Source organism: Prionailurus bengalensis, chromosome D3, assembly GCF_016509475.1.
Source record: "Prionailurus bengalensis isolate Pbe53 chromosome D3, Fcat_Pben_1.1_paternal_pri, whole genome shotgun sequence".
NCBI classification, from domain to species: domain Eukaryota; kingdom Metazoa; phylum Chordata; class Mammalia; order Carnivora; family Felidae; genus Prionailurus; species Prionailurus bengalensis.
Window position 1 is genome coordinate 2,758,199 of NC_057356.1, and position 15,996 is coordinate 2,774,194.

At 51.3% G+C, this 15,996-nt stretch overlaps 1 protein-coding gene across 2 annotated transcripts in view; it reads left to right on the forward strand.

Annotated features, from left to right (window-relative positions):
- TMEM132D (transmembrane protein 132D) overlaps positions 1-15,996 on the forward strand; it is a 558,778-nt gene that overhangs the window by 367,974 nt on the left and 174,808 nt on the right. For both annotated transcript variants that reach the window (XM_043557302.1, XM_043557301.1), the window contains one exon: positions 13,469-13,652. In XM_043557302.1, coding sequence (XP_043413237.1) covers positions 13,469-13,652 — 184 coding nt within the window. The remainder of the gene's footprint in view (positions 1-13,468; positions 13,653-15,996) is intronic.

Here is a 15,996-nt window from a genome sequence, read left to right on the forward strand (position 1 = left end):
GGATCGTCACCTGGCCGCCTCTCTCCTGGGGTGAAATCTCCTTCTTACAAGGACACTTGCGATAACACTTAGGGCCCAGCTGGAAAAATCGCCCCATCTCGAGATGCTTAATCATAACTGCAACATCCCTTCGGCCGAGGAAGGTAGCATTCGCATTTTGTGTCAGTTAGACCCGTGGACATCTTCGGGGTCATTATTCAACGGACCATACTTGTTCTCCGTTGAAGGAAATATGTGAGATATGACATAGGAACAAATCAAACGCGGTAATGGATTCTTCTCTACGTGCCCCTTCTGCCGGGTGACATCGTCCAATGGCAGCAACCAAGGGCAAATCGTCCCTGCTGCCGAAGGGACTGACTTTGGCACCGACTGCACTAGGGGCCGACTGCACTAGCCCTCCCTTTCTTGTTAGCAGCTGAAGGATAACTGGTATCCTATGCTCAGACTGACCAATGAATACTGGCCCACACAGGAACTAACACTTGGACGTCGTCAGGGTCTAGGCTGCAGAATTTGTGTTGCCCCCAGCACGTGCCTTGCCATTCATTACTGTGCCATGAAAAGCAAAGGGCAGATGAGTTGTTAAATGTTGCTCATGATCCTCACACACTGAGCCAGGTTTAACAGATACGTAGAGAGATGAAGACACAAGAGTATCTCCCCAGTTCCAGTCGATGCCCCATTATCATTATCATCCCCTCCACATCATCACCGTTATCACCAACATCACCATCACCATCATCGCTGCAAACCCAGGGGACTTTGTGCCACGTCTGGCCTAAAGACGCCTTTATTTGGGCTTCCTGGTGGCTTTAGGAAACTTTGAATTAATTGTCAATGTTTGACAATCAGGAGCTTTCAATTAATAAAAAAAAAAATGGATGTGTTGGGGGCAAATTGAGAACAGCTCTCAATACTTCCCCGAACAACAGGTGAGAGCTGGGTGGGGACAGTCCCATGAGGGATGGTAAACCTTCTCCGGTTAGCCGCGGACCCCACCACTGCTGTTTTCCTTCCGCGGGCCGCTCTCCTCGCTCTGTGCTTGGCCTGTCTGAAGGGGAGGATCTTGTCCCCGGCATCGTAGCCTTAGAAGTGTCAAAGGATAAAGGGAGCTAACGAGGGCACCAAAATTACTTGGTCTCACCTGGCTTTGATCTCTTCCTAATAGAAGTCTCTCCCCTCCCTTTCTGTGTCTGTAGCTTAAGATGACTATTCACGGCTCTCATCTACATTCTGTATGGCTGGAAAATTCAGTTGACGCATCTCATGTCACCTCTTCGTGCAGCAATATTGGCAAATTATCCCTTAGAGCCCCAACTACTAAGATATTCCCCCAAGCTGCCTCTCAACAGCTAGATGGGGTGTTTAAAGAATAAATGACAGACGGGTGCTAGCTACCAGTGAGCACTTAAATGTAATGGTGTAATTTTATGATTGTGTGTATTCTCAAGCATTCTAACGAAGATTAGTGTGCCGACAACTGAACTCCATCAGTTTTCTATGTAAGACACCTGGCAGGACTCACTCAGAATTGGGAAGACCGTGGAACTGATGCTGAATTAAACTGAATTAAAAAAAAAAAACAACAAACCGAGCTTGAGAAACAGATATTTTTATTAAGTTAAATTTCTAAAAGGTGGGTTATTGATGAGGGAGATTGGCGACGGGCGTCACTTGTCCTGGCTTTGTTTCCTGTCTCCCAGCAGACCTTCACACAGACATCACAGCAAGAGGTGTGAATCCTCTCTGCTCCGTTAAGGTAGCGTTCAGCTGCGTGGAACAAAAGACCGAATGTAGTGACCTTTAAAACGTGATGGTTTGTGTATCCCAAACAGAAAAAAGATGCATGTAGGTACTCCATGGCTGGTATAATCACGAAATGATGCAATGGGGTCTTTGTCTCCTATCTTCCTGATGTGCCACCATCACAAGATGGCTGCTGCACATCCAGGCATCACATCAATATTCCAGGCAGAAAAGAGAAAGGAAGGAGGGTCAGAAGCACATGCCCTCTGAAACTGTGTCTCTTTACCAAGGGAAAACCTTGTTTCCCAGAATCCTTACAGAACAGATTTCTGCTTACGTCTCATTGGCCAGTAGCTTCCCAGTCATTTGCTTCTTGTTGGCAAGGGGCACGTATTGCCAACTTGACCGAACTGGGCTCTGCCAGAAAGGAGGAAGGGAAGAATGGATTTTGAGTACATCCAACACCGGCCACACAGTCACTGACTCACTCTGTTGTTGAATACTCATCTCCTGAGAATCTGGAACATGGCGGGGTTTGCAAGGTTGAGTAGGAGGAACGGTTGGAAGGAAAGGAGGGAGGAAGGAATAGTTCCTGTCTTCCAAGCATTCATTCACTCCGCGCTTAGAGAATTACCCCCGTGAATAAGTGATTAATCAGTCAATCACGACTATGTCTTTTGATGGTGGTCAGGCCTCTGAGTGTGGTGTACAGGTGGTGCACTGAACAGTTCTGGGTGCGTCATTCACACACTCAGAGTGGGCCATCCTTGAGGTGTGCAGTGCACAGCCTTCACAGATGTTCGAGATGGTCCTAGCCCTGGCAATGACGATTAAAGGAGATCACGAGGACACAGAAATGGCTGTGATAGTTGACCGTTTTGTGGCTGCAGAACCTGAGGCTTCGGGAGATGAGGTGTTGGATCACATAACTCGTGCCAAGTCCGGATTCCCTCCTGGGGGCAAGTCAGTGCCAAGTCCGTTGTCTCAGCCACTCCGTGTCACGGCCTGTAGCCGCTGTCTGAACTAGAGTGAGTTTGTGGTGACCAAATGGCCTTCTAGGCTGTTAAACTCCCAGTGCGTGTCATGAACTGTTACGAGGCCGTTGGGTAAGAGCCGTCTGAACCTATGAAGCCATAGGTAAAGTAAGACACAGTCGGTTCCATTTCCTCACGTGACACCGATAACAAACATACCTCACTGCTCGTACGAGAAAATCGAACCTCCTGACGAAATCCTTCCTCCCTGCAGCTTGGGGAGATTTTAGTAAGTCACCCATCATGCCCAAATCCAAAAAGGCAACACTGACTTAAAGTTTATCTTTAATTATATTTAAATCACAAGGCTTACCAGAACGTATTGACATCTACACCAAGAAATTAATTGACATTCTATTAACCTCAACCAGCAAATTAATTCCTCAGCCCCAGACCCTGAGCACTTGAAGGCAGAAGCAGTTACGTATTGATCGTAGGACACGGCGCGGCTTGTTTGCGTGGCCGTTTACCAGCTAAGCCTCGAGAAACGGAGTCCTCTCTTCCGTACGAGGAATCAGCTAGATACGTGTTTGAATTCTTTTTTGTCGCAAAGGAGTCGAGCATCCGAGCCTCTCAGGGCTTGTGTTTGTCGTGTCGGGTGGCAGTTGAGAAAACCATTAGTGGAGGGAACAGTGATCGTCACTCTCCCTTAATAATCCTGTTCGCGTTTTCAAATGCGTGTGGAACCTTCCTTCTCCCCCGGCAGTTCAGCTTCAAGAGATCGTGGCCAGATGAAGAAGAACGCACTTCCCCTGTGACGAGGCACGAAAATCCCTCATCGGGACACCAAGAATTTCATTCCAAACTGTCTTCCTCTGATCTGTCTCCTGACGGAGCCTGCCGACGTGCGGTCTGAACAGAGACCCCTCTTAGTACGTTCTCTCTTAAACAAGTAAGAATGATGGGAGTGGACGTGGAAGAAGGGAGCAGCACTGGGTTCCCAGATGTAGCCGAGGGAAGCTTTTTAGCGTGAAAATCCTCCAGGGCAAGGTCTAGGGGGACATGGCGTCCCGGGTACAGTTGTCAGTTGGACATCGAAGGCGGAAGGTGCTTCAAAGACAGACTGTTCCCCAGTCCCCAAAGGGGAAACGGGAGCTAATTGTATATAATCGGTTCGCTCACCTCCCTTCCTGGCTCCACCCTGCTCTGTGACTGTGACCCTGGTGTCCTGCCCAGGTCACAGCCCGGCTTCGCCAGAGACACTGAGCAGAAAGACTGTATGGCACCCTAGTTACCTGCTTATGCAGCCAAGACGTGATCTCCATCTCGAAGAGTCAGCAGCCCAGGCAAGAATGCTAATGTGTCTGTGGCGTACAAATTGGATTTTTTTTTTTTAAGTAAAAAACTCCCAACACAAAGAAATAGATACAAAGAAAATAGCTCTCCATCTCTGAGTATGCCCAGGAAAACGTCACGATGTGGAGACAAAAGTTGCTTTACTCTTTTTTTTCCTATGTTTGCAGCAGCCATTGTAGCTCCCGTCGGGGAGACACCCTCAGATGGGGGGGGGAGGTGAGTGGGGGCAGCTCCAGGACACTTCAAGGTCATTTCACTCAATGGGATTTGCTTTTCTTTCCGGTTTCTGATTGAAGACCTTTGGGGCTTCTGATTCCCCATCCCCCCCAACGGCTGCCTCCCTTTGAAATGTTGGAAGCCCTTTTTAACTGAGCTAATAGGCATGCTTTAAAGATCATTTAAAGTCAATCTGGGGGCGCCTGGGTGGCTGGGTCGGTTAAGCTTATGACTTCGGCTCAGGTCATGATCTCCTGGTTCACGAGTTTGGGCCCCGCGTCGGGCTCTGCGCTGACAGCTCGGAGCCTGGAGCCTGCTTGGGATTCTGTGTCTCCCTCTCTCTCTGCTCCTCCCCGACTTGCACTCTGTGTCTCTCTCTCAACAATAAATAAAACATTAAAAAAGTTAAAAAAAAATTAGGTCAACCTGTAAAAAAGAGGCTGCCGCATCATAGTGAAAGTCACTATAAATGAAGCTTGATTAGGAACCTACTTTTTACAAATGAAACTTAACACAAAATATCAGGTGACTTCACCTTAAACATGCAAAAGTTGTAACAATGGCTTTATTCTCAGATAAAGATGGAAATCAGTACTGATTGGGAGGGAGAGGTCACCTTTCAGAAAAAAACCCTCAGTTTTGGTCAGTTTCGAAAAAGTAACCTAGATTTTCATGAAATTGCCTCGAAGGCTTATCTTGCGCTTTGGCGAGTGGCATCCTGTGTTTCCGAAGTGCCTGTCTCCTCATTGTCCCTTGTCCCTTTTCTCTCTTTCAAATGCTAACTTGTTTGATTCTGCCCCGTCCTGGTTTGTCAGTCCTTCTAGGCGTGAATCAGACAACCCCAGCGGCTGTCTCCAAGAATCCATTCACGGGTTTTATTAAGTATGATGTCCTTTCCAAGACGGGAAATATCCCGGTGGCATCTGCGTGCCATTATGTCATGTGTACGAATGGCAGTCCACAGTGACCTCTGTGAGGGATGCTTAGGATGCAAATGTTCAGCGAGGAGAGATCGTCGTCTTCTGTCGACGGCACGTCACATCACCCTGTTCAGATGCAGGGAGCCCCCCATGGTTACTCAGGTATCTTCTCTGCTTTTGGGGGGTAATCGTACCCTTACTTGCTGCCGGGACAGGTGGGCTGTTTGCTTCGGCGGCTCTGTGGTTCTCGGGAACGGTGTGGGTGGTAGCCAGTGGAGGTGGTCGTGGGGCTGGAAGACCTTGACCGTCAGTGGAACAGAACAGAAGTTCGTGCACACGCCACCAGAGTCAGCCCGCAGATTGCCCCCGCTGTCCGCGAGCCCAGATGTGTCTCCCCTACGGCCCCGTTTCTCTCGTGTCTGCCCGGTCTGCCCACATCGTCTCTGGTCCACCTCTGGTCCCTTCTCCATGGGACACTCACGGTGATGTTTTCAAGCCATGAACCTTTGCTTAAGACAGTTCAGCGGACTCTCACTTAGATGAGAAGGACTCCACGGCTGCCTCAGCAGGTGCAGATGTCCCGATGTGCCCCAGGATGCCCTGAGCACAGGAAGCGTCACTTGTGTTTCTAGACAAGGGCACATTCATTCATGGGTTGACTGCCGGGCCCCTAGAGCCCCCTTATTGGACCCCAGCGGTGAGCCCCTCCAGGGAATAGCCACATGCTGACACACGGGCTCTACGAGGCACCTCTGTCATCAGAACAAGTTACAAAAGAGCCGTGATTGCGCCGTGGGAAGCATCCAGGTGCAGATCGGGAATTGCTTGGTCAGGAAGACGGTGGCCATGTTTCCCGGAGAGGCCTCGTCCCTTCTTGGGTCGACCTCCTGACCGTAGGCTTTCCTGACCCCCACCTGTCTGTGGGCTGATTTGAAGAGCCCTCCCTCCCCATTCCCACTGCAGACCCACCAGCATCCCCTGGTCAGGAACCCAAACCGGGCGATCAGATAGAGGGTGGGTGTGGTCACAGATTTCAGGGGGGCTCTCCCACCTTCCCCTGTGGAAAGAGCAAATACTCGCTGCCTGCCTCCCTCCCCCCCTTCCGAAGCACCCGTGCCTTGACAAATATCCCCACCTTTGTTCTCTCCGCCCCCACCTTCGTCCGGTTGACCCCGCTCTCAGAGCTTGACCTAGAGGAACTCACTGATTGCTGAAAACAGGGGTGTGGCTGGCAGAGAGCACCGGAACCCCGCCCAAGTCAGAGAAGGGTGCCTAGGGGTCTCGGACCCACGGCGGGGCTGTGCTTCTCTTTGGGGCGCACAGGGCATGGTTTGGCTGTCACTGTCACTGGAGTTTGGGCAGGGCCCAGGATGACAGACGTCCTGCCATGTGGGGTGTGGCTCCACACAAGGAAGCATTTGGCTCCTTACCCTGTTCGGCATTCTGACGTCCTGCGGGCACTCCTGTAGGACTCCTAACTCAACTCGTCTCAGAGAGTGTCCCTTTTTGTCACTTTCCCCCCTTTACAACAATCTACAACTTGGCTTAGCCTACTTTTCCTAGGTCAATTAAGATCACCTCGTACTTTCGTTATTACCTTATACACATAAGTCTGGTCTATGACTTATTCTCCTAATTGCAGGATTTATTCCAGGGCCGGTGCATACACCTGTCTCTTTCATTCTCCTGTTTTTCTTTAATATGTTTTTTTTAATTTTTTAAATGTTTATTTATTTCTGAGACAGAGACAGAGCATGAGTGGGGGAGGGGCAGAGAGAGAGGGAGACACAGAATCCGAAACAGGCTCCGGGCTCCGAGCTGTCAGCACAGAGCCCGACACGGGGCTCGAACTCACAAACCGTGAGATCATGACCTGAGCCGAAGTCGGTCGCTCAACCAACTGAGCCACCCAGGAGCCCCTCTCCTTTTCTTCTTAATGTAGAACAGTCTCAGATCAACACTTAACTCCAAATTTATTCATTTTCGGTGGAAATAAATATTTGACTACCTCATAATGTCACTCACTGAAGACATCTGCAAGCATTTGCACATTGAAATAAATGTTCTTTTATCGTTTCTAAAGTTTTATTTTTGTTTTTTTTAAGTATTTATTTATTTTGAGAGAGGGAATCCCAAGCAGACTCCTTGCTCCACACGGAGCCTGACATGATGTTCTATCCCACGGTCGTGAGACCATGACCTGAGCTGAAATCAAGAATCTGATGCTGAGGCGCCTGCTCAGTCGGTTAGGCATCTGACTTTAGCTCAGGTCATGATCTCAAGGTTCTTGAGTAGGAGCCTGACAGTGGGTTTGTTGCTGTCAATGTGGAGCCTGCTTGGGATTCTCTGTCTCTGTCTCTGTTTCTCTCAAAATAAATAAGTAAAAAACTTTCCAAAAAAATTAAAACTGAAGAGATACTTAACCGACAGGGCCACCCAGACGCCCCAAGATCGTAAAGCCAGCTTTTACGTCCGCTTCCCCATCACCCAGCACAATATCCAACAAGCACCAGGAATCCAAGGCCTCTCCCTGGATGGGTGGAGGGAGTGTGGGGACGGGAGGAAGGAAGCCTTGAGGTCAAAGGAGGGGAGACAGCATGATGTGGTCCAAGCTGTGACTTTCCCATTTGTCTTTTCCAGAACGACGCTGGTTAGCAGACCTGAGAGGATTATAAGGTAGAAACAGAGGACACGAGAAGACAAATTTATGGTGACAAAAATCTCATTACAAAGTACATACATTAAAGGGTCCATGCATATTTTACTTCCTAATGAAAGGATTTTATTCTGAGAATGCTAATGAAAAAGTTAGGAGAAAAGACGTCCGTAATGGAAAACTGGAATACTGGCGATAATGTCCAAGAAGAAACAATTTGAGGAATATCCTCATTTGAATCTGGAAAATGAGATGTGGAGGAGGGGAGGGGGAAGGAGGTTCCTCTGCTCGGGAGAGACATCCGGTAACCCCGCGTCTGCGTCTGGCCCAGATCTCCAACGTGCCACCGCGGGCCACCGTTGGCTGGGTCTGGAGGATTCCTCCGAGTGGAGCCGGTGAGGCCGAGGACCCGGTGTGATGACCCCTTTGCCCCTTCACTCTTGCGTCGTTTCTCTTGCCAGACTGTCTCACGTAGCATCTGCCGGCCGCCTTTGGTGTTCTCCTTGCCTCAAAACCCCCTTCAGTTTCCCTGGAAGACAAAGCCTTGCGTGTAAGCCATTTAGGAAGGACGTGTCCCGGGAGACAGGGGAAAGAGAACAGAGAAGGAGAACCCATGCACGTGGAGGGCGGCTCCAGCCCGACCCCAGAGGGGGGGGGACACTCTGGAGTGGGCAGGGTGGCTTTGGACACTCAAGAAAGAAAGGTATCTGGGGAAAGTCACAGGTCAGGGTCGTCAGGAACAGCAGCGCTCACCAGCCAGAGGTAAAGTGCGTGGGAACGACGCAAGGGTGTGAGGAGGTAATTTCCGCCCCGTGGTAAATGACTCTCATTCCCGTGACCTCTGGGAAGTGTTCTGAATTGTTGGGGGGCGGGGGGCGCATCTCAAATTATTTTCTAAGTTCACAGACACCTAGACACAAGCTTCACCTTCTCTCCGGCTCTCCTTTTGATCTCAGAAATGTCACCCGGTTATCTTTGAGGGTACCGTGTCGCAAAGCCTATTTGGAAACAGAATCTCTGGGCTTCCCCCCGCCCCCCACCCCACCAGCTTCCCCCGGACACTCACGCCGGAAGCCAGGTGCCCACGTGGGGGCTGGCAGTTCAGGCATTGGCATGCATGGACTTGCGTCTCAGATGCTTCCTTCTAGATCATTCTCCTACTACCAGGTCCGTGTCTACGTGGTTTCTCCTCCCTCCGATGGAGGGTAGGCTCTCCTGTCTAGAGCTCTCGTTTCCAGACCTCTGCTTGGATTTGTAGGCACATCATGGAACTGAAAGTCGGCTGAGGACCCTTTTGAAAGGCAGCCTGATGTCCAAGTGTCTTGTCACAAAAGTGTGCCAGCTTTGCTTGTCCCGTTTGTTTGAGGCATCTGGTCTCCTGGTGTGGCACGCTGACCTGCGTTTCGCCCGGGGGCCGAGAATTGCCCTCCTGGATCCTCATCGCTGCTCAGCACGCCTGTCTTGCCCCGGAGGACGAGGTGGGGGAGCCCAGCACACGGGGATCAGGAGTAGGCATGCCCACTCACTTTTCCGGTTCCTTCTGCTGTCAGCGGGGCGACCCTGCTAATATCTCCTTGAACCTAGCTTTTCGTCTGCAACTGGCAGTGAATCACAGCTCTGTATTGGTGTGCCGTGAGGGCTACACGCGTGCCATAAGCCGTGAAAAGCCCTTCAAATCAGTGTTTGGGGCATGAGAGCTACTCGGTAAAGGTTGGTTGTTTGCATCGCTCTGGAAAGAGCTGCGACGATCCGAAAGCGAGACTTTTTCTTTCGAAATCGATGCCCTTTTTGGCCTCGGGATGTGCTGAGGTGGTCTTGCAAAGCCTCAAGTTTCGTTTTCTTTCTTGGGTTTCTGAGCCGCGTGGCCCTGAGGGTTGCGGTCACCGTCTATGCCTGAGAGCCTGGTTATCTGAAAGGGCATCTCATTTCCCTTAAATGTCGGGAAGTCTCCGACTGTGCCTTTGTCCGCTTGAAGGAAGGTCTTCTTAGCGAGAAGGTTTAGATCTTGAACCCAGCGCACAAAAGCGACCGCGTGAGGGAAGGTTGTGGAGGAATGGGAAGAAGTCTCCAGGCCAGGGAGACGTGCTCATCTCTGGAAGGAGGACAGGCTGCAGAAAGGGGCTTCCCAACCCAGATGGAGGGAGCCAGCGTGCAGGGATCTGAGGTGCCCGTGCGGTGAGGGGCCGCGTCCCCACTCTGCTCCCTGTCACTTACCGTCCGCAAGCGAGACAGGACAGAGAGGCGGCCTCTTGGCTTTCCTCTGCCGGTAGCACCCACGCAGGCAGAAGAAACTAAAACCACAGGTGGCCCCCGTGGCCAGAGGCTGGCAAGTCCCCAAGTCTGATGGCGCACGGAGCGTGTCCACGCAAAACCTTCCCGACTCCACAGTATCGCCCTTTGCGTGGAGCTCACGCACGGAACGCATCCTTGTTGCTCGGTATTTGATTGGCCTGGGGGGGGGGGCGGGCAGGGGACGAGGGAGGCTGCAGGGGTGGCCTCTGGACACGTCATGCTTCGCCACCCCCTACGCCTCCTTGGCTGGCGTTCTTTTCCTATCTTTCCTCACCCTTGTGCTCATGGGCATCTGAAACCTTCTTCACAGCTCCCCTGTGCCTTCACTGATTTTTCCAGGCATACCTTCCAAATCCACTAATTGAATACATTTTATTTCTAACACATCATTTCCAGAATATTTCCCAGAGCTCCGATATCCACATAATTACACCTGTGTCGGTTGTCCACAGTCTTGGTGGCGTGGTGGGGTCTCCTGGATAAAAAAGACGGACAGGTGGAAGGAAGGAACAAAAGGAGAGAGAGAGAGAGAGAGAGAGAGAGAGAGAGAAACTCAGCTGGAGTGGTGCCTGGTCATCGTTTTATTTACAAAGCTCCCCCAGCAGTGCTCACGCACAGGCAAGACGAAGACCATGGCTTTAGGCAGATTGTATGAGCACTCCCATCACCTACTGTGCTTACGCCCTGGAACACAGTAGACTCCATTCTGATGAGTACCGGGCGTCAGACACCGCTGGGCACCACTTGGTGGAAAGCAAGCATCGGCCCCCCTTCAGGACACTCACGGTTAAACACACAAACGCAAAGGTGCAGTCCCTAGCTTCACACTTCAACACGAAGAAGCGGTCAATGTCGCCAAGTAGGCAAGCGTCCTGCCATCCCGCACGCGTTAACTATTTGCAAAAAAGGTATTAAAATTCAGATTTCCACCGACCCACCAAGACACACAGGGCGAGCTAGTCTAAAGCTAGATCACCATGTGGAGAATTTACAGAAGAAACTACCAGGAACGTGCCCCAAAGCCCGACTGCATCAGAATCACCGAGAAGCCCGTGCAAAAGCCAAGGAATCGTTGGAGAAAAACACACATTTGCATGCAGTGTCGGAATCCACGAGTCTGCTGTGGTCCCCGGGTTAAGAATTCCCCACAAAGGGAGTTTTTATCACCACATCAGAGAGAGGAGAGGCCGCTCAAAAGTGACCGTGTTTCCTTCACATCTCGGCCAGGCAAGGGACCTAAAAGGAAAAGAGAAAATAAACTTTATAGAGAACCGGGCAAGGTTACCAAATGAGTAAAACTAATGAAGTACGTAGAGCCCTTTTGAAGTTCCTGGTGTTGCTTTCACGGCTAGCTCTTGCCGAATGGGAAGAATTTGCATCCGTGGAGAGGTTGACAAAGGCTTTTCTGGGTGGCGTGAGCTCTGGAAGCGAGCGTGCGGCCACTGGGAGCGGTGAAATCCAGTGTCGAGGGGAGCGAGGCCTGCGGGGTTTTGCCGGACGTTAGGTCACCTGTGAGGATGCGGGACAGAAAGCCGTGTATACGGCAGGGTCCCGGCTCCGCTGTAAGGTGTCCGCTGTGGCGTGGGGTCCCTGAACATTCTGTCCCGTAGATCTCGCTCTCCCGCGAGTAGGTGGAGGAGGCAGGGCTCGGTACGGCCGCAAGAAGGACGCGCCGTCTCAGGAACGGGGAGGAGACGCCAGAGTTCTCGTAAATCCCAAACCCAGAAAGGCGTGTTCAGCATCCTGACCGCAGGATCCCTCTGCCCGTGGAAACGCCAGGGGGAGGCTCCAGCCAGGCGGTGGCTGACTCTTTATCACAGCCACCGTTTCTCAAAGAGTTATGCTTGCTTGCAGAGGTCGGGAGAGAGGGAGTCCTGTGGGATTTCCATACTCGGTGCCATATTTTTCCTGATCAGCGCTCACCGTCCGCTGCCGCTACTCTTGTCCCTGCCCCTCCCCCGCCCCTGTCCCTGCTCCGTGCTAGAGCTGCTCAAGGAGAAAGTCAGCCCCTGGGGTTCAGTCTGGCCTCTTTCGTTTCCTGGGATGGCTCCTTGATCTCACTCCTCTGTTCCTTCTCACCCCCCCTTCCTGTTTCTCCTCCTCCTCCTTTTCCTCCCCCCTCCTCCTCCCCCCTCCTCCCCCTCTTCCTTCTCCTCCTCCCTTCCTCCCCTCCCCTTCCCTTTCCCCTTCCTCTTTCTCCTTTCTTCCCCCTGCCTCCTTTCATTATAGCTGCCCCTATTCCAGGATTCCGGCCCATCCCCTACTTTGAGAAGAAAGCCCCCAGGAAGCCCCACCATGTGCCTCTGAGCTTCTTCTCGGGTCTGATGGTGTGAGACACATGTTTCAGTAGCTCTGTGTGTATAAGAAGACAAACCTTGTAGTCCTGAGTGTCAGGTGTCAGTGGTCATTTTGCAATTACGTGACATCCGAATCTTCAGAGACGGATCTGACAGGTGAGAGTTGCGTTGGCCACTGAGGCTTAAAAAGCGTCTCTCGTAGCTGCCTCCTCGGCTAATCCTTCCCTGTACCCTCTGCACTCTTCCCTCCCTCAGGGAGCGGCCGGCCCCACCCCTGCCTTTCTTCCACCCATGATATACCAGAGCAGGCATTTTGTGAAAGCAGTCTGTGAAGAGGCAGAGGAGGTGGCCGGTCAATTAAACTGACACAGACAGTGGCAAAGATCACCCTGATAGTCTCACGTGGTTCGTTTCCAGACGCATGTTTACAGGCGAAAAACATGTCTAAACACTAATAATTGCTACGACTACTCCAATCCCCAAGCGACATCCGGCTGCTTCTCCCTGCCTATCAGCGTGGCCCCCGTGGCCTCGCCCTCCCGTTCGTGCCTCACCTCTGTGTCTGTGCGGCTCTGTCTCCCCCCCACCAGATAGCAGAGCCACGTCTCCCTCGGACACCTTGAAAGTTCCGGGCTGGCCGTGGCTCTGGAAAGTCCGATATAAGCAGCCTATAGATTTCGGGGAGTGGGGGAAAGAATCCTAATGATGATGAGGGGACGAGGTGAGGGAAAGCATTTAGGAAAAGGCATGCCCGCTGTTCATGACTCTCCGTGAGCGCCTGCTCAAACACAGGGAGCGGTGATGTCTCAGACCAGCCCGGTGCCGCGAGTCACGTTGGACGTGGCATGTTTCTTTGACGCTGCGTCTTGAGACGCCCTTCACGGGGACGATGGGAACACACAGGCGTGCACGAGGACGCACGCGCGGAAATGACAGGTGCGGCCCAGGGCCTGCTGAGCATCACCACTCGCCAGTCTCTCAACGTTGCTCTTCTCTGCTTCTCTCTAGTGTGGATGACGCCTCCGATGAAGTCATGCAGGTTGACGTACAGATAGAGGAGCCCAGTGACCCGCCGGCCACACAGCTTGTCACGTGGCAGGTCGAGTATCCAGGAGACATCACGTCTGACTTGGGCGTATCCAAGATCTACGTGAGTCCGAAGGACTTGATGGGCGTCATACCGCTGGCCATGGTAAGAAGGTCCCTGCCTTGGGCTGTTAATACAGAACCCAAGGGAAAGAAAGGCTCCAGGCTGCCCCCCACACCTGGCGGGGAATTGTCAGAGAACCAGGAACCAGGGTTGGGGGGTAGGGTACCTGACCCGCGAAGTCTGCTACACAAAGCTGAGTCTCAAAAATGTGTTCTCTCTAAATCATATTCTGAGAATATTAGTTACAAAATCATCAAACTCCAAGTATTAGATTTGGATCTTCATTATATGGAAAAATATGGATCATTTAATAGATGTGCTTCCATCATACAGTGTAGACTTTAACAATCTCAAATACATCCACCCCCAGAGACCACATCGATCAAGTGTGAGGGAAACGTAGCAGGTCGCATGGCAGACGCCTGCCCCCTCTCAAAGCTGCAGCTAGCGTCAGCCACGCGGGAAAGCCACGCCCGCTTCTCAGTTCGTACGAGCTACCGATTTTCCAAGGAAGCCATAAATCCAGTTTGAACGTGAAATGCCAACCTGTTCATGTTGGCAGCTAGTTAGAAATAAATAAAACACGACCTAGGAAAGAAGTTAATGGTATTCCACTCAAGGGTTACCTATTTGGAAAAGATTAAAGACGGTAAGTCTGTCTACGTGTTCTTTAGGGTTCATGAAACAGAGATGGGCTTTTCTCCTTGGAAGGACCAGCCCCTGGTTTCTGTGTCACACAGTCCACCGCCTGTGGGAACACCCGTCCTCCGCGTTCCCCTAAGCGAAACACACACATGCCCCATAGAGCCCTGCCTGTACCTCGGACTCTTCAGGAGCCCCTACAGAGGAACGATACCTTTTTTAATCGTGGATTTTCACAGTGCAAAAGCTTGGGCATGTTGGTCTGCCGACCATAAGGTGAGCTTTCCCCTGTTTACCAAAACTACTTTTCCTGTCGGATGTAAAACATGAGTCGACCTATCCACTGCCTGCCTGGTGTCTCCTCCACACCATCTATTAGAAAATATCGACAAGTGTTATTGTATCCGTAGAGAAAGAGCATTGGGAATCAATCTTTCAATAAAAGGTAGCATGGACAGTTGCCTAGTGACGGCAGTTTCCTTATTATGCCGTTCGTTAGGAAATGTAACAGTTTGGGGTACGTCCTTGATAAGGGCTCCTTTTAACTTTGTTTTGTGTTTTTTTTTGGAGGCGCTAAGCGTCCCTTGGTGTATCTTTCCACGTGTGAGGGTAGCACTCCTTTGGTTAGGCTATTAGTGAGTGGTTCTATTACTGGGGATGGCAAGACCATTTATCTCGAACAAGGAATTATTTGAATTTGCTCCTGTGCAGCACCTTTGGTCAAATGAGCTCTTTGCAGTGCTCGGCACGGCTTCTGTGGCTTTGCTCAGCCTAGGTTAGCGTCCTGTTCGTTTCCCGCACTCAGCGTTCCTCCTGCCTCACGTGTCCCTGACGCCCCCATCACGTATCCCCAACCCCACCGTTCCCCGTAACACGCGTGAATCCCCACTCCGACAAGGCGCCTCTCGGGCCTCTGCTGGTCTGTGACCATTTTCATCTTACCCCGCCGTCTAGCTACGATGGGCGTAGTACCGTACGATCGCGTGACGAGACAGCCAAGACCTAGTCGTGCATTTCGCCATTTAGGAATTACATTTGTTTGAAATCAAGAGGGCTCCTCGCCCACCCAGCCTGCTCTGACCCAGCCAGTAGTGGCCAAAATACAGATGCGTTTCTTTTTTCACGTGCAGGAAATCCTAAGGTTAGTGGTCTGGTTTCGGTGTGGTGGCCCATGCCTCGTTCCTTCTTTCTCTCTGCCTCGGTGGTTTGAGGGCGTGACTTCCACCCTCATGGTAACCCTAGGGTCCAAGATGGTTGCCGGAGGGCTGGCCAACATATCCATGTTCGGTAGACCAGAAAAAGTCAGAAGTGAAGAAGCTCAAGAAAATGAGCTTTCGAGAAAGAAGGATCCGACACAATATTTCTGCTTACATCCAATCGGCACGTAGTCATATGGCCGTACCTCTTGGAAGGAAGGCTAGTTAATCTCTCTTTTAGCATGGCACGTTGCTTAAACTCTGTTGCAAGGAAACAAGAGGAAAATGATTATTTGTGCCATATTTATAACAATCCTCCTTCATTTCCACTTGAGGAAGTGGAGACTCATCTTGAACACCTGTGTGTGTTTTCTGTCTTGATCTTTAGGAAACCCCCAGGAAGCAAAATAACATAACGGAATCCGAGCCTCCACTTGCCAGCTATGCAAACGTGCTGATTTCGCTCACGGTGCCTCCGTTTCCTCATCTAAAGGGGGAGAAGAGATAATACTTACTCATAGGCTAGTAGGAGGCTAAAATGATAACTC